At 43.8% G+C, this 27090-nt stretch overlaps 1 protein-coding gene across 1 annotated transcript; it reads right to left on the reverse strand.

Annotated features, from left to right (window-relative positions):
- Positions 1–1307: 1307 nt before the first annotated feature.
- On the reverse strand, positions 1308–27090 carry ENPP6 (ectonucleotide pyrophosphatase/phosphodiesterase 6). Its single transcript, XM_042811448.1, has 8 exons — positions 26402–27090; positions 17558–17737; positions 11768–11879; positions 9033–9174; positions 7664–7843; positions 5594–5731; positions 4537–4660; positions 1308–4232 (listed from the first exon to the last, which is right to left on the reverse strand). Exons 1-8 carry the CDS (start codon positions 26628–26630, stop codon positions 4021–4023), a joined length of 1317 nt encoding a protein of 438 aa, XP_042667382.1. The 5' UTR covers positions 26631–27090; the 3' UTR covers positions 1308–4020.

Here is a 27090-nt window from a genome sequence, read left to right on the forward strand (position 1 = left end):
TGGTCCCTCAGCTTCTACACCGTTCGTTCATCCATCTTCCTCCTTTGTATTAATTTTTTAAGCTGTAGCTGTCACATCTGCACACTTACCAGCTGCTTTCCCAGTTTTAATTGCCTTCCTCAAGGCAATTAAAAGGACTTCCTCAAGAGCCACACCTGCTTTTCCACAGTCCTTCATTTGTCACTGTCCAAGCTGGAGAAGGGAGCATTTAAAATTCAGCCTTTATGACTGCGTTGTGTTTCTCTGAACCAGTGATTAACTGCTGAGCCCATGCAGGCTGTATCCAGCAGCGCCTGCAAGAAGCAATCCGTGTTTTGCTGGGAAGCTTCCCACATCTCGGCCGTTGAATATCTTCCCGGTGGTGGGTCTCGCATTTCTTTTTCCCACTTGGTGTACGGACACGTGAGGGATTGACTCCGAGCAATCTGATCCCCGGGCTGGGCTCGGGCACCGCGACGAGAGGAGGGAGCCCGGGGCCGGGCCCTTCGTACCGGCAGGGGGCGCTCCGAGCCCGGTAATGGCGGCCGAGGAGGTGCGCTCCCGTTCCCGAGCCTGCGGCGTTCGGATCCTCGGCGTTCCTGGCTGCTCGTACAGAAACGGAAAGACAAAGCAATAAAAGCAGCGAACAGGGAGCTCCCCGTTTCCCCTCGCCATCTCTGGACCTCCTTTTCTTCTCCTCAAGCTGCTGAACAGCGCTAACTGATGTTATTTATGATCAACGTGGGTATGTTTCTTCTGCCTGCACACAGGTGCTCTTCTGCAAGCTTAGCTGGCAAAGCTTCCCCAGCAGCCAGGACACCAGCAGCAGCCATGCAAAAGGCTTTTCGGTTGTGCAGATATGTACAAAGCTTGAGAATTAAGGAGTGTAGTCAACTTTAATTCTGAAATGCTTGTATTTTTGAGTTCTAACATGAATTAGAGGAGTTATCAGTGCAACTTAAAGCAATCTGCCTAGCCAGCATCAGCCAGCTGAAAGACCGAGTCGGCTTTGCCTAGTGAGGCCCAGCTGCACAGACAGTGACGCTGATCCAAAGCTCAGGGCAGGCACTCAGCAGGTCCCTGTGAGCTGGGTGCTGTGCAAATACAGGGTGAAAAGGTGGCTCGTGTCCCAGCGATGGAGGAGGGGCTGTGCACCCCAAGCAGGCCTGAGGACATGCAGCAGCGGCGTGTGGAAGATGTGAAAGCTCTCGGTGCTATTAATGCAGGCAAACTGACACAAGAAACGGTGGAAAAAAACGCACCAAAGGTTCCTGTTCCAAAGGTTAAATACTGAAATGTGTCTGGAGAAAAGGACTGAACATACAAGCTACAATAGCTCATGAGATGTATTTAATGTCCCTAATTCAAATGCTGGCAACTTTGCCATTTCTCAACAATGTTATCATTCATCTTTCTGATGATTAATCAGCAAATGCTTCAAACACTGCTTATCACACACTGATGCAGCAATCAAACAAGAACGGCGAGGTGTTACGGATGCTTCTTTTTTTTTCAAAAATCTTACAGTATTTACAAAAAGATGCGTATTTTTATAACAGCATTCTCAGAATTATTCACGCATTCACAATCAGTTGTCGTACGAAAACATCATTCAGAAATACACCCACCTCAGTTGCATAGTGTACAGAAAAACAGGCTGAAGACACTGAATGGGAATGTGAACTGATTCAGAGGTACAAAATTTCAGAGGAAGAAAGCCACACTTCTCCAATGTAACCAACTGTAGTACTCCTGAAGCTAATGAGCTTCTTGTAGGTCTGCCACCCAGTCTCCCTGTTACAGATCAAGTATATTTTGAGGCGTATCAGAATACAGCTGTACACTTTCTGGATTTTTTTTCCATAAGAGGATACTGGATTATTTTTGTAGCAAGAGTTAAAACTGCAGACTGAAGGGACCCGCATGCGCTGTGTGTATCCTGTTGGTTTTGCAGCACAACTTTCCCATTTTGTCGTTTGGTTACCTTCTGTACGCTGGTAATTTTCTCGCTTTAAAAATGTGCTCCAGTGAATTCATTGAGCCTGGTTCATTAAAGAGCAACAGGGAACTCTGAACACTGGATGCTTGTATTACAGCTACTGCAAATGCTTAGAAAGCACTAAATTGCCTTTTATACTCAACAGTCTAATAACAAAGACTGATTTTCTCCCTTTTTTTTTCCAATTGATTTGATGGTTCACTTGAGCTTTAAAAAACACATTACATAAATCTTCATAGCTATTACAGAAGTCTTTTGTCAAGTTTACTTTGTTGTGCTTTTTTTTTTCATAGTGTAATCATTCACCCTTAAACTCACTGTACCAGAACGGTGCTTGACTCTGGATCCATGTGAATAACAAGCCTTAGAGGTTTATTTTGCACAAGGAGGGATCTAAATCCTTCTAAAGGCAGTTTTTCACTGAAAGCTCTTGGTTCAGAGGTATTTCAGAGAAGCGCTGAGCTCCTCTGAGGGCGTTGCAGAAGACCACGGCCTCCCAAAGAGGAAAGGACACTTTGCAGGATCAGATCCTGTCAGCTCTGTTCTAGAGTGGCTAATTTCACAGCAGACATTTAATGATGCAAAAGACCACCTCTCCTGACCCATCGTGGTATGTATTCATCCCATGTTTAACACCGAGGGCTGTGACAATTGGGCAGTTTAACAATTTGGTGGCTTTAATCTTCTGAGCTCACAGAGCTGTGCTGCTGGATTCATTATCAGCCCTGTACTGAGCACTGCCCCAGGGAAGATCCATGGCTGCACTGGAGTGAAAGAATAGGGCAAATTGTTTTTTCAAGGGATTTACTGCACCTGCTGTGTTGATGTTTTCAGGATTACATCATCTTTGACTTGCCCTTCAGGTGCACTGCCTCAGAGCAGCTCCATGCTCTCCTGCTGTATGTAACTTGACTGTTACAACTTTCTTTGGGCTTGGTAATCCAAGTAGGCATAGTAGCTAGGATTAACAGAGGGAGAGGTGGAAAGAAATGCATACGTGTAAACCTCTCTCCCTGCTGCAGAACACCACCTCTAAAAAAAAAATCAGGGGAGTTTGCAACCTACCACAGTGCTTTAATGGCAGAGAGCAGGAGCTGGTAGAAAAGCAGGAGGCGTCAAAAATCTTCAGAAACACAATTGGGTTAAAGAAAAAACAAAACAAAACAAAACGTGTAAGCAGGTGGATATCATCTTCACCAAGGAAAACAGAAAGGCTGCTAAATGGCAGGCTTCCTCACTGTGATTTGTCCTGAGTGCTAGGTGTCCAGGTACCATTACAAGTTCTTCCTCTTTTTGATGTGAAGGATTTCCATCACTCTTCTCCCTCTGCATCCCCCTCTCCAGCTGCACTCCCCGATGCAAACCCTGTCCTAAGGGCATGCAGTGCCAGGGCTCACTTTAAGGGAAAGTGAAGGAGGAAAGACTAGGAGAGGTAGGATGCTCTCACTGCTCTCATCCTGATCCAACTCTGTTGGCACTCAAGTCACTCAGCAAAGAGCATGGCCCTTTGGTCTGTTTAGACTGGGCCTGGCTGGCACTCTGGCACTGTGAGGAGAAGGTGGAGGTCTGCTGGGGTAAAGGACAAACTTAAAGAGTTCAGGTTAATTCATCGAGGTCTGTCTCTATATGCCTGAGCTTCCCACTGCCAGCAGCCAGGGTCAGCTTCTCTGTTAAACTTGCTGGGTAAGATGTGTCTGATGTCCAGGGGTATCCATATGCACCCACCAGAAAATGTGGCTGGTAGCTGGCCTGAATCCTGCTCCTGTCACCAGTGTTGTAAATTCAGAGCAGCAGCACCAGTTTTTCTGGCTGTGGTTAGAGCAGCACACAAATTGGCTTTGCATTAAAACTGGTGTAAAAGCCAGTGTGGTCAGATTCACGCCTGGTGCAGCACAGCAGATGGGTGAGGGCAGCACGCTAGTAAGGCAGCTATTATTCAAATGAAGAAATTCTTGCAGGGGGGAGAGGGAGAGGAAGAAGAAAGAAAAAAAAAAAAAAGAAGAATCAAGTTGCTGGCAACACTGACCGACATTGTTTGGGGATCACAGCAACCAGAAGAGCAAGAGCAGAGTCAGTGCCAGCACACAGCCGCTCCGTGTGCAGAGTGGCACGCGGACAGCCGTGTTCTTCAGCATGCACTCCACCCTGGACCAGGAGCCATTGTTTGGCTGTGGCTGCACTCCTGCCAGGCTGCACATGACGTTGTAAACATCCACAGATCTGATGGGAGGCGCGCGGTAGTTGGATCTGAAATCTGCAGGAAGAGCGGTAGAGAGAGGCATCAGCGGGTGCAGCTGCGGGCTCCACTGCTGAAATGTGGGGGCAAGGGCTCTTCTGCCCTTCCTGGGGCTTAGCCAAGGGGCTGGGGTGCTAAATGTAATATGTATTATGATTTCCATTGTTATATCTGATAATTACAATCTATATAATTTACAGTATAACTTGGCAAAAACTTTTGTTTTGGATGTTTTCATTCACTATCCATTTGCTCAGCAGAATGCCCAGCTGAAGCAGCCCCAGCCATGTCCCTGTCAGGGCTGGGGATGATGGCATGGTACCTGGCCCATACGCGAGGAAGATGCCCCTCATCTCCATCAGCTCATTGTCATAGCCGTGCCAGCCGTTCTGCCAGGCCTCCCTCTTCCCTGTGCCATTCTCCCAAAAGGGCAACTTGTCCCTGCTCTGGGAAACAGCAGCAGAATTTGTTAGCAATACAAATACAAACTTATTGTTATTATTATTATTACGAATGTATAGTTATATGTTGGTATGTAAATTTCTTTATGTACAAATCTAATAGATTATCTGCTTAACAAGCTCTCAGAATTGCCGTGTGCACACTAGATATCTCTAGATATCTCTAGATAACCCACGTCTGACCCTTCTTGTGGCCAGGGGGCTTGGGAGAAATGAGGCATTTTTAGGACAGAATCTGGTGAGCAGAGAGGCTGGTGGAAGAAAAGGTAGTGGAAATAGAGCTGAAGGAAGCGTAGTAAGATCTCAAGATCTTATATAATGGGAACAGTCTTTTCACATCTGGCCAGAGCAGAACTGGCAGATGAACTGGCAGAAAGAAGAAGAGTAAATCAACAAAACTATAATGGCAAATTATGGAGAACTGGAAAGTCTATTTTAAGGACCTATCTTAATGATTTAACTTTGTCTAGCTTCAGCATAGCTGTCATGCCCTTAGGCTTTCTTATGCTCACAGCAATATTTGATGTAAGCATTGCTGTCAGCATAACTAAATGATGTAATACTTCGACTCAATGTCCAGCAAAAAAATGATCATTGAATCGTAGAATTGCCAAGGTTGGAAAAAACTTCCAAGATCATCCAGTCCACCTGTCCACCTATCACCAGTGGTGTCCACCTATCACCATGCTTCCCACTAAAGCATGTCCCTTAGTATAATATCTAAACTTTTCTTGAGCAGCTCCAGTGACAGTAATTCCACCACCCCCTTGGCAGCCTGCTCCAGCACCTGACCACTCTTTTGAAGAAGCTGTTTTTCCTAAATTTCAACCTGAATCTCCCCTGATATGTTCTTCTCACTGTGTTCATGTATGGCACCTTTTCACATTGATATCTACCAATTTTGCTTCAATACCTTACCTCTACTATGAACCATCCCTCCTCAGCCACAAGAGTTAGAGGAGACACAAATTTTCCTTTTTTATAGAAAAACCTCTCTGGAATATCCTGTATGTTGTAAACATTCATGTGTTCTACAGCTTTCAATTTTTGATATATCTGAAAAGAAAACAAATGTTAGCACATCACATGGCTATAAAGAGCATATGCACACCTATAGGTCCATAAGAACACCTAATTTTTTTAAATGGCTAATCCCCCCCTTAGTCATCAGGGCATTCAAACTGAAACTTTTCAAGCTCAAAGGTGATGGCTATGGAAAATATCCATATAGGTTTTTTGAGGTTCTGAAGACTTGGATCATAAACACATAGAAAACCAGGTCATTATGCGTACTTACAGTACATGCACTCACAGATGTAAGCATGTGAGTACATAAACCTAGAGACAGATTAATAAAACCAAACCATCAAGGGAAACCATAAGCTAAACGGTGAAGAGAAATGCTTGAAGGCTCAATGTGGACTCAGTACAGATGAGAAAAAGGAATATTCTCTTTTAGTGAAATCTGCCCTGCGTAGGTGACGCTTTTATACACACACAGGAGATTTGCACTGTCTGACCAGGGTGCTTCAGACATGCACCCAAGGCTGAAACTCCTCACCCTATAAGTAGTTGGGAAGCTGGGCCTCAGCCCAACCTTCCCACCATGGCTTAGACTAGAGAGTGCTCCTGTTAACTCACCAGGACTTCTGGTGATTCAGAGTGGCATAACTCTTAACTGTAATACCTCTAGGTTATGATACAATCTAATTCCTGAGCACGATTCTTTAAAGTGAATCAAAATCACGGAATCTGACTCTCGGGAAACTGAAAATCAACTTAATTTTGTGTGAAGTGGCAGCACTCCAGTCAGAAGTCCTAAAAAGAAATGAAGGAAGAAGAAAAAAACATGGTGTGAAGCACTGTATTTTACACTTGATGGGGATATTAGGCTATTTAATGAGAGAGAAGCATGTGCTTAACTAGCTTTGTTGGATGAAACCCTGTGTCTCTATGAAGTTGCAACCTACACTTGCCCTTGTTTGAAGGTCTTGCCTACAAAACCAGAGATTGCTAAGTTAAGACAGAGGAGGACTTTATCAGTGCTGTAATCCCCTGCAGGAACTTGGACCAATGGACTCACACATGCCTCTAAGAAAACCGTCAATCCTGGCACTAATTTAAATGTTCACAATATCCCAGCTATACAAATCCTGGAGAGCCTCTTTGGGTGCAAAAAATTGGCAGATGTTCTCTTCAATAAATTGCATGACTGACAGTGCACTGGAATTTGCTAAAATATATTATAGAAAGCAACATTTCTCAATCGGAGTGAGGATTCCCTGCTTGCACATCCATTTGTCTACATTCTGAGGACAACAATAATGACTTGTCAAGCTCTGGATTCTGGTTCAGCTATAACTCACAAATGAATTAGTTACAGATGCAGCATTTTCATTCTTTTTAAGTGGTTTCCATATTTCTTTCTGTATTGTTTTAATTTGTCTCTCAACATCCTGTAGTTCTAGCCTTGAGTTTTAATGATGGATTTCACCCAACATGCTTATTCATCAAAACTCTTCAAAGAGAATATTGTAGAATATTGTAAAAATGGGCTCTTTTTTTTGGTAATTCTGCTCTATATGAGCTGATTCCTCAATCTCTAAGGGTATTTACTGGAATAAAGATGCCTGATCTCTTCCAGATTTTTTGCTAATCCCAGCTACTGAATCAGTAAATTGGTTAATATATACAAAATTTTGAAAAAAATCTTCTAGTTATTTATCAGAAGCAAATAGAGGTGGGCTTTGAAAACTCATGCCTGTACCAAATAATAGTGGAACATTATGCTTTTAATTTGTCTGGTGTGAATTCCCTGTGGAAATCTTTGTTACAAGAGCGTAAAGTCACAGGATCAAAGTGGCCGTGGAGAAGAGCCACATCCCTGAGGACGGAATTTGGATGTTACATTCATACTAAAGAAACAAGTGTCGTAAGAATCAAGGAAACATGAAATCAAAAAGACCAGCACCAACAAGCTTCACATACCTCCGTGTGCTTCTCTGGAACCGGCCAAAGGCTCACAACAGGACCTCGGTCCTTCATTTGTATTGTGTCACTCATATTGATGTAGTTTTTCAGTTCGATCACTTTGTCTGTCCAAGAGATGTCTGTCATCCCATGATCAGAGAACAGGAGGACATTGACGTCATGCTGAAGGCCCTTGTTCTGTGAAGTGAGTGCACAACAACTATTATGGCCAGGCTTCATACTGTCTGTGCTCACTGGTATATTTTAAATCCCATTTGACCTGCTTTGATTTTAGTGGAAGTCCATCAGAAGTAGCATGGCCGAAAATATCCTGCCTGCAGTGAACTTGGCCACCACCACTATCAGTGGCTGTCTGCTCTCGCGTGCTGCTCTGAGAGAGCCTAAGGGGTTGGCACCAGAAAGAGATTAGCTAAAATACTCTCAACCCCCCACCAAATAGCCAGATTCTACATCCCAGCCCCCAGAAATGGTTGAATACATTAGTCTTAAATGGGATTTTAACCAGCTATTCATTGTCTACGGATCAAAATGGCTGCCACAGTACCACCAAAGGTCTTTCCCACTTCCTCTCCTAGAACAGTCACTTGGTGTTACAAGTTTATGATTTTGTGAAAATGGAAAAATATATTCCTCTCTCTGCAGAAACGCATAGAGAACTCTGATGTGTACTTAGCACCATGAAAAGAGACCAGAAGTATCCATAGAATTGACATTTACCCAAAAGCTTGTTACCTTCCTTTTCTCACCACAAAATAATTTGGATAACATTTTTAAGCAAAGCTTCATGTACAGAGTTCTGAGTGGTACCATAAAAACTACCATTAAAGTTAATGGTCAGGTTTCATAAACCTTACAAAATGAGCTGTTCTGATTCACTCACCCACTATAAGTTCCAGCCAGCAACATGAGTTATAAACAGCCACACGTAGGTTGGTTGCATGGCCTCCTGGGGCTATGGGGGTAAGGAGGATTATATCACCATCTACAACAATATGAATCAGGGGAATGGTGTCTTACCTTCCACATGGTATCAAGAGCCTCTCCTTTGAAGGAAATAAAAGTTTACTGCCAATACGCCCAATTAACAGGCATTAAACAGGCTCTTCACAGTGCCACAAAGAGCAGTTCTTAAAGCTTTTTGAAGGCTGTGTTATGGTCTCAATTAATTACCAGCTTTGAAAAGGTTTCTCTAACAACTCCTGTTGGAATGGCAACATTACATACACTTTGGGAAGAGGCACAGGTGATTCTGGGCCACACGCATGGTGAACAGCAGATGCTGGTACTGTCATTACTACAGAGCAACAGATCACAGCACAAAGAGAAGCAAAATGCCTCCAGAACTCGGATTTCCAATGCCACTGACCTTCATCTGTGTGATCATGTTGCTCATGGCTTTGTCCACCTCTTTCAAAGCACTCTTCCGCTGCTCGGACCAGGGTCCATAGTGGTGGCCTTCCACGTCGATGCGCTCGTAGTACACAGCTGCCATTTCAGCGCTGCCATTGCTGGAAGTTGGAGGGAAGATGAGAGGATGATGCATGTGGGGGTGGTCTGGGAGCCTTCATCTCTTAGTAGAGTCAACGTAGTTCTCCTCACCAGCACTTAGAGCACTGGAGCCCTCTGCTATGTCTTCAGATTAGAAAGGCAGCTTGTCACTTAATGACAGACTGAAAAAATACTGACTTCTGTGCTCAGTGTCAAGGACTGTGGGAACTACAAGTAAAATATGCTTTAATTACAGTTTGATTCTTCTGGCTTTCTCCTGTGTGAGGTCTTCCAAACCACTTACGTCAACAAAGGACAGGCTCTTCCATGACCCTACAGAAACTCACGTAGTGCAATTTGGGGTGAGATTTTAGCTGGAGTTTTTGTTCAGGAATCTGATCAATGACTGGAAGAAAACCAGGGTGATCTCAGGGTTGCACAAGGTTGGTTGGTTACACATTTTTGCACTGAATGCCCCTCAGCCCAATTAGTAGCACATACATTAGTGCTTAATTACATTTTCATGATCACTCTACAGTTCACTGCAAAGCTTGCTGAGAGCAGCTCTGTGGATAAAATCACAAATTTGTGTTCACGAAGTTCAAGCACAGTCTTTTTCTATAGTACTTAATATGTGAGAGGTTGTGCCATCCACAATATATGCCCTGATCCAGATCAGGATCCTTACAAGAGGATTTTGTGTGATGATCTAACAGGTCTGGGTTCTCTTATTAAAGACATGCTGGTAGTCTGGGGTGAAGAGTTAGACAGAAGACAAAAAATGGAGGTGAAGGACTGAATGAATGAAATTAGGAGCTATCATTTACATTTGTGAGTTTGCAGAAGAGCCGTCCTGTAGGCAGCTGAATGTCTCTGCCTTGGTGGGAACATCTCTGTCAGTCATCCTACGTGGTTTTAAAACCATTCAGAAGAAGCAGTCCTCTCCACACTCCATTTCATTTTAAGTGTTACTTTCCATCTATCTTAGGCACAAATTAATTTCTAAAATGTAACCCTGTGACTTCTGTGCTGGATATGCCCTCCCTGAATTTCTTTAAACGGTTTTCTTCTGCAGCAGTGCCTGTTATTTCACTGCTGAAACTGCTTTGGCTTCTCATTTGCAGCTAAAAGACCATTTGATCTAGACAAAAACCAAGAAAAATCTTGACTGAATAAAACAAAAGGTCTTTTTTAGATCATGGTGAGATTTCTCAATGAGGGCTCAGTGCTCTAGTGATGCATGTTGAACCATACCCACAGCTTCAATGTATGTTAGTGCTGTATTCTCCTATCATCAGTAAATTTCAAAAGAAATTGATATGGAAAACTTGCTAAGGAAAGCTGAACAGCATCTATAATTGTACCAAGAAGGGCTTTATTTTATTAACACCCTTTGTAGGCACCACACAACCTTCATGGAAACAGCCCTGAAGTTCTAGATGGAGAAGAGACATAAGGGAGGCTTTAGGGAAAGAGAAAGGAACCCAGGTAGAAATTCTAGAGGGGATAATGCGCAAACAGAAACAGTTCAGAGACCAAACCACCCTCAGCTCCTGCAGGATCTGTAGGATTTGGGCCCTATGGGAAGCTTGCCGCAGACAACACGGTAACATAGATTTGTCCTCTTTCTGAAATGGCTGGCTCTCACCTCTTGCAAGCTGCCCTGCCCACACTTGCGTATCCCTGCTTTTCTCACTGCCAGCTGCACCAAATAACCTTGTGACTCCAGGTGAAATAGCTATTGAAACATTTTCAGTGGATTTTCACATGTTCTGAGACAGCTTCCCTATAAGCCTTCTGGTGTAAATGGCATTAATTTGCAAGCACCTTTGCATCAGGACCCTGCATGCAGCTGGAAGCCATATCCCCAGCAGCTCTCTCATCATTTTGGAGCCTTTCTGTCAAGGGCAAGTAACCCTCAACATCCACATACTAGACTTTTCAGATTCAGTTGTGTAGGGGATGGAACCAACAAGATTTTAAATGAGGAAGCAAAGGTAAGGCTTAGGCTACCCACATAGTGGTGTAGTCTCAACGCATGTAATTTTACAAGGTATTCTTCCTTGCTAACCTTTGGATAAGAGATGGTGCAACTCGAATGCTGGGTGGGGAACATGCTGCTTTCCTAAGAGCCAGCTGAGAGATGCCTTATCATAGCACTCATATTTACACAGAATCAATGCCTAATCCAAAAGAATTGTGCCTCAGATGTTTTAAAATGCAGAAGGAGCCAAAACACTGTTCTTGTAAACAAGGGACCAGAGCTGAATGTCTTAAGAGCGCTCTCTAAATCTTTGCATTTCAAAGTCTACTACTGCAGGTCAGAGGAGAGATTCTCACAGCCTGATACTGAAGTTGTTTGGAACAATGTCAGGTTGTCTCCTCTGTGTTGTAACCTACTCACAATAAAAAGGAACATGTGTTTCCCTCTGACCTTACTGTAACTCTCTGTTCCTGTGTACGGTCATGTTTCTATGACAGTATTATAATCTACTCTTGAATCTCATCTTCCTATGTGGAAGCTAATCCTGAAAATTGCCCTAGAGCTCATAGTAAACCCAAATATTCACTTTTAGGAAAGGAAAGAACTTCTGCAGAACTTTAATGACGTACCGGAGAGCCTCGAGAGCATCGCTGATAGCATCCGCAAAGTTTTGGTCTGATGGGACACTGAAGTATTCGCGGCAATAACTTGGTCTGACTCCAAGGATTTCAACCTCACAACCTATGAATGAAAAATGTGACATGTTCTGCAGTTTCACCTTCGTTTCAGACCCCACAGACTGTTATTCACAGTAAATTCCCTGTGACATTACTTACCTTACACCTTCCATGCTGGAAACTTTGCGGTTGGGAATGGAAAAGGGGAGAGAGCTTTGCTGGATGAGTGCTTGCAGCAAATGGAACATTGGATCATTTTATTTCCCTCTTTAAAGGGAAAGCATGACGTTCCAAGGACACAAAACTCTGGTGCCCTCATGGCCCATCAATTCCACCTAAATCACTCGCTTGTTTCCATCTTAACTGCTCTGGCCACATATCCTCATTTCCAGACTTCTAACGCAGTAGATTTAGATGACGTTCCCTCGAAGGTTGGCAAATATTTTCCACTTAGACACACTGCATCTTACATCATAATATCCTCTATAAAACGTATTTTATTATGTGATTTTGGCACTCCCTATTAAATCTGTTTCCCAGGAGATCTTGTTGAAACAGTATAAACCAATTAACTCTCTTGGTAACTTGCAGCCTTCCTTGCAAAATACAGTCCAGAAATTTGTGGCAACAAATCCTACAGGAGAACACAGCCCTGAACACACAAAAACTTGTTTCTGTGGTTTTCTGCCCTTTTGCTCTCTGGTTCCTGTGCTGATGAATAACATTAATATTTAAAAGAACAGAGCTTTCAGAAACACTGGATTCATGCAAAATATGTTTAGAGAACCCCAGAGTGCTCCCATCAGAGCTATGTATTTACTGGTAGGTTACTGGGGCACAAGAGAAAAAATAGATCTTTTGAAAAATGTACTTTGTATACAGCAATACCATCGGGTCAAAAAGGCAACTCTAAGTGGTACACTGAATCTGCCTACATTTAGGTCACTATGCCATTCCTTTGGGATGAAAGAGAGGCTTAAGGACTGTCAGAAGCCGGTACATTGGCTGGGAGGAATTAAGGAGGTGTAAGTCTAGAGAGAGCACTAGGGCAAATTGCAGAGCTCTTCTCCGAGACATTTCACAGTGTTTTGATCACTGGAACATTCAGCAAAGAGAAATTGTCTGTGTCATGTACCTCAGCCTGCAGAAGCTCATATTGCTGAGATGCAATACTGGGATACAGGGAAAAGAAAACATCTTGCAAAATAAGTTGACCAAGAGACCTGGTATTGCAGAGCGAGTCACAACAGGCAATTGCAAGGGATGTAGTATTGCAACAGATGAAATACCACACCTTTTGGCTTTGTTCAGCTTAGGCTGCCCATACTACGTCTCTCCTGTTTAGGCAACGACTCGTTAAAAACAGGCCTTCGGTGACTGGACAGCCTACTTTTAGGAACCTGATGCTTTTGAATGCTACCAAAACAGCCAGCAAGTTTGAAGGGACATCCAGTTTACATGCTAAAATGCTGGGAGACAGATTTCTAAAGGATCTAACTCTAGTCCAGTTCCTTCTGCTACAGCAGTCATTCCAGTCTTTCACGTCTTCAGTTCTGGCTAAGCACGTACCTATCAGCAGGCCCATGTAACTAATATGGTTGCACGCCTCATATGACATCTACCTGGATGGGATTAGAGCCAAAGAAATTCTTACAATCAGAGGTGTAAAATCTAGTTTCTCAAATGCATTCTTCTGCATGATGTCCTAGGTGCTGCCAGCAGCAAAACACAAGCTTTTAGACACCTCGTATACTAGAGGCAATGCAGTAATCCTCTTTGGTTTTGCTAGCATTTCAGGACTGAACTGGAACTTCACAACCAGTTTCCTCTCTGGCAGAAGGGAAATCTTGGAAAAGACTGAATCCAAAGCCATTCTTCTAGTAAGGACATGTTTGGAAACACAAGGCAGTCATGGCTAACTTGAGAACTGATGCTTAGAATTCTAGATTAGATGGATGGTTGCTCATAGGTTGACTTTTCCTCTTCAGATACTGACGCTAGATTATAATTTTCTCAGATATTGTTCTCCAGAATTACTCACATAATAATTTTAACTGACAGCATCAACTTCTTGGGAACCTGGACGATTTTATTTGCTCTGATATCTTTCTATTTCTGGATTGTCAAGGGATGAACATGACATATGAGCTTACAGAAGCAGCAAAAATTAGAGGTAAGTTTTGGCCTCTTCAGTGGTAAATGAGAAAGAACAAGTGGACAAAAAGCGTGGAGTTCATTGACAGTGTTCTATTTCGTTTGTTTGTTTAGGGTTTTGTGGTTAGGTTTGCTGTGGATTTTTTGCCTGCGTACAGAACTAAACAGAACTTAAAATTGGATTTGTGGTGTTCAGGCTTGTTAAAATTCCAAAGTACTGGCCTCTGAAGACCCTCTAGTAATTACATTGTATCTTGGTAGAGGCTAGGACAGGTGGTAAATTTTTTCATTTAAATATAATGGGAAAGGATATTTGAAAGCATTTGGAGCCAGCCAAAGGGAATGTTAAACTTTTCTTGGTTCAAGTACAAATAGATGAGTTGAATGTGCTGAGATCTAACATTAAATATCTTTCTGCATAGTTTTGTAAAGGAAATTAAACCTTTATTTCAAAACTTCAACTTCTGGAGCAGTAATAAAGAATTCTTTCGCAATGATACATATGCTCTATCTGACATTGAGACTTGAGCCTCTGCCAATTTTAAATTGTGTTTCTAAACATTAATTTAACAGTTGGACACTTCATGTCATAACAGAAAGTTTTGACAACTTTCCAGACTAGCTCCATGGTCTGGAAAATGTTGTGCTCAAATGACAAAAGGTTGGATTTGGAGTTTATTTTTCCCTTTCTCTCATTTCAGCATTTAGAAAAGATGTCACTGCACTTCAGCTGAAGCACACAATGCTGAAAAATGAACCTCAATATGGTGTTAGCTATTGTGTTTTTCTGAGTCATCAAACATTCAGAGGATACACAACTTTTTCCCCAGGAGTGCCTTGAAGAGCAGATGATGCCTGATAAAGACACGATGCTCATCTATGAAGCAAGACTGTTGTTGCCATTAATAAAAAACATCTCTACAAGCCAAATGCTTACCACAAGAGCTTTTGGCACAAGCAGCACTGGGACACTCAGTGCAGTGGAGTTTTGGATCCTCTGCTTCTAGGTCTAGGATGGCCCAAATTAATTCTGCCCACTTGGCTGTGTTTACGCTCAGATGTGGATATGATTAAATGAATGTTCACATTCAACAACCCATTGCTTGGTGTCCCCTTGTTTTGGGGTTTAGATTTTCTTTGTCTAAACACTGAATATGCACACCAGTGCAAGAGAGGGAAAGATATGAAGCAGCAGATTTCGGGTTCCAAATTTGGAACTGATGAGGAAATGGTAGTGAAGTAAGTTGACCCTGGGAATTAGCTCTCTGGCATTTACAACACATCTCTATTACATTCAGTCACTCTTGTTTGGGTCATTGTCTTCAATGACTGCTAGCTAGAGAGAAAATAGTGTCTTGCAGAACAAAGTGCGATGAACTTGGCACTACCCTGCTGTTCCTGCTAACAAACAGCAAAGAACATGCACCACCAGGCTTTTTGTTCCAATAAAGGAGTTTGAGAACAGGTTTCAGGATTGCCAAAAAAGTGATCAGTTTATGTTTGTGACATCATTTTCAGTTGATATAAATAGATGACCTGAGAACTTTCAAATAGAATGTATAGACTTGCAATCAGATGTTCAACTCAAAAATCTGATCATGTCTCTTCACCAGACTTTCATAAGCCCTCTCTTACCCGAGAGAAATATCCTTCACTTCACAACCACACCTTACTCATGTCATCGCCCTTGGCAGTATGCACATTTATGAAAAATTGTCAAGGATGAAGCAGAGGAGAAATAGAACTTCATCAAAAATCTCAGACAAACACCTTGAGATCTCACTAGGAATTGCTGCTGCCACCATCAAGCCCACCTGACGTGTTAGTTTCACAGCAACAAGGTCATACGTCCTACTGATTTTATTCCTCGCTTTTTTTAATGTTTAAAAAGTAAAAATTTAAAATTTTAATTAATTAAATAATTTTAATTAATTAAAAATTAAAATAAATTTTAATTAAAAATTATTTTTTTTTAATGTTTAAATTTTTTTAATGTTTAAAAATTAAAAACAAAATGTTTTGCTACTTCAATAGTAATGATATTGTATGTTTTATGAGGGTTGCTCTGAAAGTAATGCATCCTGTTTTATTACATTAGCTTATGATGTATGAGGCAAATGGTGGTGGTATGGCAGTAGAGGTTGAACATTCACACCAATATTCTGTTACATGTTGCTGTCATATGACAGATGGCAGCAGATGGGCACTCTGACAAAATGGTGCCTGGCATGGAAGTGCCTACAAAGCTAAAGGGTGTCATTGAATTCCTCCACACGGAAAAAAAACATTCATTGATACTTTCTCAATGCTTTTGGAGACCAAACAGTGGGTGCGAGCACAGTGAGGTAGTGAGTGGAGCGTTTCAGCAGTGGCAACAGTGATAGTAGTTCACAATCTTCACTCCACTGGTGAAGATTGCTGTGAGCACAGCAAACAGGCTCTTGTTCATCACTGGTGAAAATGCACAGCTGATGGTGGTTTTGTTGAAAAAGAGTGTTTTGGGAGTTTCCTTTACCAAATAGTGTTACTGTGCTCTTTGTATTGGTTGCAGTTTCTACAGAAATAAATAGGAGGTATTACTTTTGGAGCAACTGTATGTTCAGCCCAAGACAATTCCTCTTTGCTCAGTGTGGCCCAGGCAGGCCAAGAGGTTGGATATTCATGTTCTATCTATTCTGCCATTCCAATCCTTTGAGAACACAAGCCAATCTTGCCACTCTCAGAGCTTTTCTCCCTGGCTAGCTTTTCAACCTCTTTCACCTTGGTTTGCTCCTCCTTCCCATTCCTAAAACTGTTCCTTTCTCCTGGAGAGAGTACACTGAGATGGCAGAGATGGGCTGGCTGGGAGCCTTAGTGATTTCAATAGTCCAGTACCCAACAAACCAGGAATACAAAGGCCAAATCCCTCCAAATTGGTGGCTCATGCTTGGAGAAACTGATCTCAGGAGAGCTAGTGATGAGGAAGATGAGAATGGTGCTCACTCCTGCTCACCAATAAACGCTTTGCTTTCCACTGGGGATTTTGCTACTTTCGTAATACAAGTTGATAGCCTTCAGCTCTCAGCTACTAAGTTTCAGGTTAAAAACAAATAAACATTGGGAAAGGATGGTTACTGTTTAGCTTGGATCAGTGATATGGTCTATGGCATTGCTCTGCACAGCAGGGATACAGGTGGACTGAAGGCAGGAGCAGCTGGGGATGAAGCAGATGCTCTGCAATGGATAATCTTTGATGGAATATTACTTCCTTGTAACACCTGAGTCGTTTTCTCTTCTAAGCCATAGGAAATCTGCAATCTGCCTATGGCTTAGAAAAGAGAATTCATTTCCATAAGTGATTAGTAAAGTATTCTTGTTCCAGAGATGTAGTGCATGAAAAAGCCACCCTATGGAGTACAGAGTGCTTAAAGATACATCCATAAAGACTCTGTATATTTAGTGCACACATGACCTTGAAATGGATCTTGAAAATCTCCTTCCTATTATATACCACATTAAAACAAACAGGCTTCTCCTTCCTATTATACACCATATTAAAACAAACAGGCTTAATTTAGGAAAACTGGTATTAATTTTTGACATACTAACCTGGCCAGTAGTACATGAAAACATTCTTTTTTTCTTTCATCATTGTGACCCACAAAGGCTCCGATCCATTCCACCAGAGAGGTAGGAGGCTTTCTTTATTCACACCAATATCGAAAGAAACATTCATCTTCTGGTCCCACATGTAGTTTCCAATCATCTGATGAACCTCACAGTGGCGACCTTTGGGGAGGGAGAATAAAAAGAGCACCGTCAGACCTACATTCTCCAGCAGAAAGATGCCACCAGCAACACACCCATTACCACCTGCTCACTCAGCAAGTCAGCTGAAAAGATGCCTCTGGAAGGATAAATGGTATGGAAAGAATGTGTAGCTAGGTCAGCTGGAATCTGCCAACTTTTAAGGACCTGTGGTCAGAAGGGACTCTCCCAGCTCAAACAACTCACTGTAGCAGCAGCCACAGAGGTGCCATGTGTTGGGCTGAGCTCTGGCTTCTCTGCATACAACATCTGCCAGGTCCGAGACTGTTTTAAGACATCTGCCCACATGCAGCCTCAGTACCGCAGTGCGTAACAGGAAAGGATAGAAGTGTGATCTAGAATTCTAGAAGGAATTTCAGGAAACTCACATTTGTTCTCTGCTTCATCTAGTGCGTGCATTGCTCAGTGCCGGTACTTAAGACAACAGAGTAACAGTTCTCAGAATACAGGAAAAAATAATAAAGAGCAAAGCTGCCATCCTTCAAGTGGCCTAAAAGCTGCACATTGGCAAGGAGAGAGGGAATCGGGCAGGACACAGCCGGCACAAGCGGCCCTCTCCATCCTCCATGCTGTCCCACTAAACCAAGCACTCGCTTCCTTGGGGCTCTTTTTGTCACCAGAACCAGCCAAGAGGCCCCCTACTCCTTGCACATACCTTAGCTGCAAGCCACAGACCCACAGAAGGTCCAGATGTGCAACCAAGGTGGGGCCCTTCCAGCCTATTTGTTTGAAGGGTCCCTCTCTCCTCTGTGAAATAATCCATGGTCCACATTGGTTTTCCTCATACAAGTCAGAAACAGGCTAAAACCTTTACATACTACTTTAATTTCCATTACTGTTTGCTGGTACTGTTGTGGTTTTTAAAAACATGAACATGCTTTGTTCTTAACTCTCGGACAGCACTCATTGCATTAGATATTTTTAAGCCCTCTTACTGCACACTGGGAGTACTTGGGCAACTTTATATTACAAGACACTGGTACTTATTGGTTGAAAGCTGCCTTATCACTGCCAGAAGAGAAGATACAGTGCAGTAAGGGTTAATCTACAAGTGAGCTAATAAAAATGGAAAAAGAAACGTTAGAGATTAAGTTGTACTGAAAGATAATGATTTCCTCATCTTAAAAAGCAACAACTAACGTATCTGTGAGGCACCACCATCATTACCTGGTGACTCATGGCATTTCAAGGATCCAGATTACAGACATTGATTACCGTGAGAACAAGCGTGGTGAGCAGAACTGAAATAACCTCAGTATGCTTGTTTTAAAAAAGCAGAGGACTCTGTATATTTAGTGTACACATGACCTTGAAATGGATCTTGAAAATCTCCTTCCTATTGTATACCACATTAAAACAAACAGGCTTCTCCTTTCTATTATACACCATATTAAAACAAACAGGCTTAATTTAGGAAAACTGGTGGACTGGAGGGGAAGTAATCTGTCCTCCTCAGGCTGCCAAGAACTTACTTCACTGTAAATCTAAAAAAAACACCAGTAGGAAGCCTCTGTAGTGCCTCAAAAATGAAAGTTTCTACTTAGAGGACAGCCTCGTCTCTTGAAGCCCACATACTCCCAGCCATATATCAACCTGCAGAGCCAGCAACTGCTGCCAGCCCCAGAAACCTGCAGGTTGGGCTGAAGCTGGGAGGTCACGCATCTGTTTGATGCACAGTACAGCTTTCATAGAAAAACAACGCGCTCCAGCTGCTACTGATGTCAGCTCCCTATAGGATTTGAGGTCTACTGTCAGTTGGCTCACCTCTTTAAGGAACAGAGCAGAGATTGTTCTTTGTAGCGTTGTTGCAAAGTTTCATTATGTGTGTGCAGCAATACAGAGGACAGTATCCTGAACACCACATTAGATGAGTTAATTCTTCTATAGACTCCAGCTCTTTTTACACAAAAAAATACTTACAATATTGTAAGGCAGCAATTTTCAGTGTTTTAAGAGAAATGTGATTCAGTTGCTGCTTCAGAAGCATCTGCAGTGCATGCCAGACTCCAAAGTACTCCTATATGCTGCTAGTTGTGCTCCTGGAGAACCTCTACAGCAACAAATAATTGCAATACACACACAATATAAAGCATGGAAAGATTCAAACTAATCTTATTTTAAGGGATGATATAAATATTTTTCAAGTTTACAGACTTACAGGGCCAAGAGGGAGCACCAGATGAGCAGACAGGACCATGTAACACTACGCAGAGACATTCTGCTTGCCTGGAGATGGTGTCCCAGGCAGACCTCAAATTTCCTTGGAAGACATCAGTAGCCAACTAATCAATCTCTTCCTTGCATTGTTCATCCCAATGTTCATCATCAAGAAATGCCATTCAAAAAGCATGCCTGCTCTCTAATTTGATTTTTGCCCGGTGTTAATCTTTAGCCATGGCACTTTCATGCCTCACTCACTAGATTAAAAAGCCTTGCAACAGCTAGGATTTCTATTCTGAAGACACTTATACATGGAATTAAGGTCATTTCTCAAATTTATTTTGAACCACATGTGCAGCCCAAGGTTTTTTGCATCCTTTGCTGTAATTTATTTCCCCCAGCCTGAGAAAATGAACTCTGGTGATCCCTCTTTTTAACAATTGTCAAAATAGTAACGTGTTGTTAGTGGTCACCATAGCATGCTGAGTTTATTATTGATTCCATTACTGCTACTTTCCTCTGTATTCAAATATTAACTTTAGAGTTTCAGAAGAAGAAACAGGGCAAAACTAAAACACAGTGGACAGATGTCATGAGTTAAAGTCACTGCAGTTGCAGTAAAAGAACAACCCCTCCTCAATTAACAGAGAAAAAGAAAAAACATACAGTTCCTAGGACTATAACTGCTGTATCCTTCTGGAAGAGAGCCAGGAAAAGGAATTGAGTTCCTCCACGAAAACACTGTGCACAAGTCCTGTAAATTTCTACGGTGGAGTAGAAGAGATCTCCCAAGCTACCGTGCTAGTCTGTAGAATTGCATGATGTCTCATATCATTGATTGCTGCCTAACCCTGGAATCACACTAATCCAGAGATGAGTGATTAGTCCACGAGAAGTCAGTGGGAACCCTTAGCCTGATAAAACTGCCCTACCACCTGCAAGTCCCCAAGCAAAAACAGTTCATGCAGGATGTGAGCAGACTATTTATGCTCCCAGAAGAGCCTGTTGGCAATGCCTCTCCATTTTTTATGGCCTTCAGGAACATACTGATCCAAAGCTGAAACACTGTAGCCTATATCAACCCAGAACTTGACGTACAAGAAGTTCACACCAAAAGACGCAAAAATTTGCTATGTGCAGCATTTATTTATTTATTTCTGGAGGAGATTAATTGATCTGCAACTCCTGTGCCTCAGCAGCCTCAGATTTAAGCTGTTTGTGGATTGGAGCACAGCACTGTGCAGAGCTGCTGGCTGCACCATTAGAGAGGGATATATTTTAATGTAGCAAGCTCAAAAGAAAAAAAAAAAAAAAAAAAAAAAAAAGGAAAAAAACCCAAAAACATAAAAACTAGGCTCTTCAAAATTCTCTTATCTTTGGCTTGTGTAAGAGCTTGCTTAGGTGATGATCAGAAGATGTTCTCGTGCTTTCTGGGACGAAGCTGGAGCTCAGGTTCTGTTTAAACTGACAGCAGAAACAAGACATCCACTGAAACCTTCACCAGCAAAAATGAGAGCCAGGTCATTTGAGTACTGCAGTACTAACCACTACACCAGTGTATGTAGCTCTGCAGTTTGAAAGCGAGAGAAAGAGCAGGTTCCAAAGTGAAACATACTTTCTCAGCTCCCAGAGAGTGCTGTGGTGGGGTAGTGGCTGTGTTCACATTTTGCTGGTGTTGGCCACATTCCCTGCTGACAGAACTTAAAGGGCACACTCCCAGTAGTGTCAGTTAATAATTAAGCATGGCAATCCCTATCCTCCATCTGTGCTGGACAGCCATGACTTGCACTGCCTGGAGAAGGCACCAGACAGGGCTCCCTGCAGGTACTGCATGGATGTTAGGCCTGCAGTGCCATGCTGTAAACCAGGAGACCACCACAGGACAAATATGCATGTGAGGGTGAGCAGTTCTGCATGGCACACCAGCAGCACAGTGTACAACATGATTGGCTGTACTGGCAAGAAAATGGGAGTACATTGAGCTATGGCAGCAGTGGAACAGCTGTGTAAAGACCACGGACATCAATATGGGATTCAGAAGACCTGAAATGCCCTCTGCTCCACCTCCTCCTCTATCTCACATGATCCATGGGGTCTTGCAGCCTCCTTGCAAGAACAAACATCTCAGAAGAGAGGCATGGAAGCTGCTCATCCACTGCTCTCCATGCACCCATTTCCACCATCAGGATCTCTCTCCACTATGCTGCCCATAGAGGCCAAGAGGCCCACAGCCCCTCACAGCCACCAGAAAGGCTTGCATTTGTTGTTGGGATCTCAGAAAATGAATCCTGTCCCTGTCTCCAGCTCAGGCACAGTGCTGATGTTTACACCAGCTGCAGATGGTGCAGGCCTGGCCTCAGCCATGCCAGAGAGACTGCAGAGCTGGGGTGTCCCAGCAGGACCAACTGCCTGTGTCTGCCTCTAAAACTCTGCAATGTAAGCAACTTTTCTCCTGAGAAAGGGCATGCACAGCTCCCCATAAGACTCCTATTGTGAATGGAGACCTCAGATTTTCCATTTACTTTGGCAGGAAACTTCCCAGCAGAACCATGCCAAGACAGAGAAAGGGAAGCACTAAGCACTTTCCATAGGATAAGATCCTGAGGTGGCTTGTAATCTTAACTCCTTTCTTTGCAAAACAAAACAACACAGGGTGTGACTAAGTGAGTCTTTTGGATGGGCAAATCTGCATTCCTTCTTCCCTCTGTGGCCAAACCCACTTCTAGTCCCACAGAGCTCCTTCCAACACAGCATCAGTGATATTTTTTGCCTATTTCACCATTTAAGTGATGCGTTCCATCACTAACATGACCCCGCTTCTCCCCAGTGAGTATATTTGCATATACGTGGATTGCAGGCCATGTGAGCACAACAACTGTCTTCCAGCTTACTCAGTGATAGCAGATTTGTAAAGTCAAAGATTGTAGTTTACACAATTTCAGGGTGCCATTAAATTTGTAGAAGGGGATCAAGTATCTAGAGAGCTTTTGTCACTTGTATAAAATTTGCCTTGAAAACTTCTTGCTCTAAGGCATCATTTTTTCTACAGTATTTTTATTCACAGCTTTGGTCACTGATTCAAAGGGTATTTGCCCACAACAAGGATATTTCTGTTGCCAGAATGCCTTCCTGCCTGTGCTAATTTCTTGTCTGCAATCACAGAACTCTGTGATAGTAGAAAAAAAAAAAGAAAAAAGAAAAAACCTATCAAGCTGCAATATCAGATATGGAGAATGGTAAATTAGGACATCAGGTAGGATGTAGATTAGCAGCAGAAGAATTAGGGGAAGAACTAATTCAGTATGAGGAGGATCAACATGGAATAGTATTGTCTTTGGATGACTCAAATTTGAGGATTAGCAGTAAAGATTTTCTTCTCTTTACTCTCTCTATATAATGAGCAGTCCCACCTCTGGCAGGGCTCTATGGCTTATTGCACTTAACAGCCCAAACCTCTGGCCTGGTCACATTTCAGCCTGGTGGTTGTCATCCTACCCCATCATTGCCTGAATGCATCAGTTTTAGCAACTCATAATCCTCCATTTCACCACCATAGGTTTTCAATTAGCTTTCCCATCACTGTCATGCAGTGTGGCATGATCATAGAAAGTCATCTCCGCTCCACACTTCTCAACATTTAACAGTTCTTTCACCAAGACTCTGTGTACTGCATTACCTAAGCTCTGAAAGAGCCTGTGCTCTTTCTCCCACTGCAGCTAGTAAGTATTGCCAGCAAAACGGGGTGTGTTTCTTGTTGCTTGTTAGTGCTTTTTAGATCCATGCCTCTTCATCATCAGTTTTTGGTTAGACCATCTTTTGCTAAAGCTCAGAGAACTCTCCCTTAGTAGACTGATGGTTAGTCTTGGTAATCCTGAAGGTCTTTTCCAACCTAAATGCTTCTCTGGTTTGAACCACCCCACTCCAGATGCATAAAGCTCACACAGACACTTGGTGAAGGGCAAAGCACAGAAAGGAGAGACCTTGCTCATGAGAATGGAAGGAGAAAGGAGGAAACACATCTCAGCTGCAGTATCTCATGCCTAGGCTCACAGTGAGCCCAGAGTAGGGCTGCGAGCATGCCTGTGTGGATGTGGTTCCTCACAGGCTAGTGAATGCACAGGGAAAGAAGGGACAGAGTGCTCAGAGTGAGAGGTGGGATGTAAGGAGCAAATAGGGCTGTGAATGTGCAGATGTTTCTCAAGCTGATTTACTGAATATAAGCCTACGGATTATGAAAGTGCTCTTAGAAATGCTAAGATACAGCAACTTGAAGGTTGCTCGTGATACAGCAGCTCAGGCAAGACATACAGATTAGACTGACCTTGTAGTCCCTGATTTCTGAGAACAAACTAGTAACCTTTAAGTCCTGCATGTGCCAGTTTCTAAGGGAAGAAAAGTCAGTTACAGGCACCCCCACAAATTGCAGTGTCAGATGTGAGATCAAATTGAACATGCCTGGACAGCATACAGCTTCACCCCCACCAGCAGCACTACGTCTACCTTCTGTCTCAGCATCTCCTAAACCTGATAAAAAGGGTATGGGTGGACAGCACCTTGACATCAGCCAGCAATGTGTCCTCACAGCCCAGAAAGCCAACTGTGTCCTGGGCTGCATCAACAGAAGCCAGCAGGTCAGGGAGGTGATCCTGCCCCTTTGCTCTGCGCTGTGAGACCTCACCTGAAGTAATGTGTCCAGACAGGGGGGTTCTCATACAGGAGAGTTGTGGATGTGTTGGAGCACATCCAGAGGAGGGCCACAGAAATAATCCAAGGGATGGAGCAACTCCCTATGAAGATGGGCTGAGAGGGCTGGGGCTGTGCAGCACAGAGAAGAGAAGGCTCTGGGGAGTTGAGAGTAGCCTTTTAGTATCTAAAGGGGGTTTCTAAGAAGGAAGGGGACAGGCTCTTTAGCAGGGTCTGCTGTGACAGGACACGGGGAAATGGTTTCACACTAAAAGAGGGGAGATTTGGATTGGATATAAGGAAGAAGTGTTTTACACTAAGGGTGGTGAGGCACTGGCACAGGTTGCCCAGAGAAGTAGTGAATGGCCCATCCCTGGAGACAGCCAAGGTCAGGCTGGAGGGGCTCTGAGCTCCTAATGGAGCTGTAGGTGTCCCTGTTCAGTGCAGGGGGTTGACCAGATGGCCTTTAGAGGTCCCTTCCAACTCAAAAGATTCTATGATTCTATGAAACATACACCTACACTCCGAGTGCTCAGGAACAGTCTCAGATCTTCCTCTGGGCTTGTTTGTCACCTAAATCCAGTCCTCATTTCTTGCTGACTGTTTAACAGTGCTGTGGCTCATGCACCACAAATGTTAATTACTGTTTGCAGGTTATTTCTATTTGCATGGAGAGCCATGTCATGAAGGTCAGGAGACTTCAGACAGTGTGTGAGACAGAGCTCTATCTCATGACTTCATACTAGAAACTGGTACCCTAGAACATGACAAGTCTGGTAGGCATGCTTCATTGCCTAAAACAAAACGCCTTTGTGAGTACTAAACCGTTCAAAGGGTTGATGATGGACTTCACTCTGCACACATGCACTTAACCGGTGTGATGACAAATTGTGGTAAGGAGAGAAAGCAGCTGCTCCCTGTTTCCCTTAGTGACTTCATCCACAGGCTTTTCACAAATAAGAAGTGTAATGCATACACCTAAATGAAATGCTCCACAGTGGAGTGGCAGACTTAAATTAACAGTTTTCAACTTTTTTTTTTTTTTTTTTTTTTTTTTTTTTTAATTCATAGTTGAAATGAGCACTGATAGGCATTCCTCTCAAGATGGGGAGGAGAGAGTTAAGCGGTTTCAAAACAAGCTGGGCACCACTGATGTCAGGTCCTGTCTTACAATGGCATCTCTTTGCCCTCCCAGCAAGCAGCATACAGACTGCTGGGCTGTGCATTGTTCTGCAGGCAGCAGAAGATGCCACCAACCCAGGAGGAATTGGACTTCCTCACTGTTCCCAGATAGCTGAAAGGCCCTGTTTGTCAAATCACCACAGAGAAAGGATCTGATCTGAAACTCCAGAAAAACTTTTCTGGCTCTTTATGTACTTAGATTTTGGCTCCAGGGTGCCTTTATCCAATAGGGATGGTGCAGCTGCACCCTGCATCTTCCTAGTGCCTCTGTATCCACCTGCCCCCGCGTCACTACACATGCCTTTTTATTGACTGAAAGCTGGCTGAGCAGCCCCGTGCTCGCTGCTTTCTGCTTATTTCTGCGTTTAGAGCGCAGCAGGCAAGGCGAGGAGCCCTGCATCGCTGTAAAACCCTCTCTGAGCAGCGTTCCCGGCTCGGGACCGCTCTGGTTATCCTCTCACCTACAGCAGCAGCACTAAGCTGCGTACCTTCAGGCTCCCGGCTAGCAGCACGACGGGGCACTCACAAGTGCTGTATACGGAAAGATAGGCGAGACACCCTCTGCCTCTGCGCGGAGCATCGCGGCAGCAAATCACTCACCCGTCATCAGCGTGTAGTAGTTGGGGTAGGAGAGGCTAGGGAAGTCGGGGGTCATGTAGTCCACCTTCACTCCCATGCCGATGATGTCCCGAAAGCCCGGCAGGGACTCCAGCTCCGCATCGTCGATGTAATCGAAGCGGAAACCGTCGAGGAGGAAAAGCAACAGCTTGCGGCGGGCAGAGGCGACGGCGAGGAGGACGACGAAGACGAAGATCGCGCGGATCCCCATGGCGGGCTGAGCGGCGAGGGCTGTACGGCGGGGCCGGACCTGGCACCGGTCTCTTCCACCCGCTTTAAAGCTACAGCCGCGCGTTAATTGCGAACGGGTGATGGGCTGCCGGGCCGCTGTGTGGGTGGAGGGTCAGCGAGCGGAGCACCGCGAGAGACGGTCCTCGGCGTGCTGCGGGATTGAGCAGCTCCTCGTGCTTTAATAGGAGAAGCCAGCCTTCGGCCTTGAGAACGCAGCGTTTTGCTTGGCTGTCGGTACCGCTGTTAGGGGTAAGAGCTGGGCGGTGCCAAGTTTCACATTAATGAAGAGTTGTTTGCGCCTTGGTCGCAGGGTCCTCCTCCCGTCAGCGCAGAAGTGCCGATGTCTCCGCATCCCGGCTTTCCCGCAGCGCAGGACGTTGCCTCCCATTAACCCCGCTCACGTCGGGCCAAGCCCTGCGGGATGAGCAGCACAGCCTCCA

The sequence above is a fragment of the Centrocercus urophasianus genome, unplaced genomic scaffold (assembly GCF_019232065.1).
Source record: "Centrocercus urophasianus isolate 14NV4802_14NV808 unplaced genomic scaffold, USGS_Curo_1.0 seq_13, whole genome shotgun sequence".
NCBI lineage: Eukaryota > Metazoa > Chordata > Aves > Galliformes > Phasianidae > Centrocercus > Centrocercus urophasianus.

Excerpts from the sequence above, each read along its gene's own strand:
- ENPP6 (XM_042811448.1), bottom strand. The coding sequence starts at position 26,630 with ATGGGGATCCGCGCGATCTTCGTCTTCGTCGTCCTCCTCGCCGTCGCC. Across the intron at positions 17,738-26,401 it reads CTACTACACGCTGATGACGG|GTCGCCACTGTGAGGTTCAT; the intron begins GTGAGTGATTTG and ends CCCTCCCCAAAG. Across the intron at positions 4,661-5,593 it reads AGGGATGGTTCATAGTAGAG|AGCAGGGACAAGTTGCCCTT; the intron begins GTAAGGTATTGA and ends GCTGTTTCCCAG.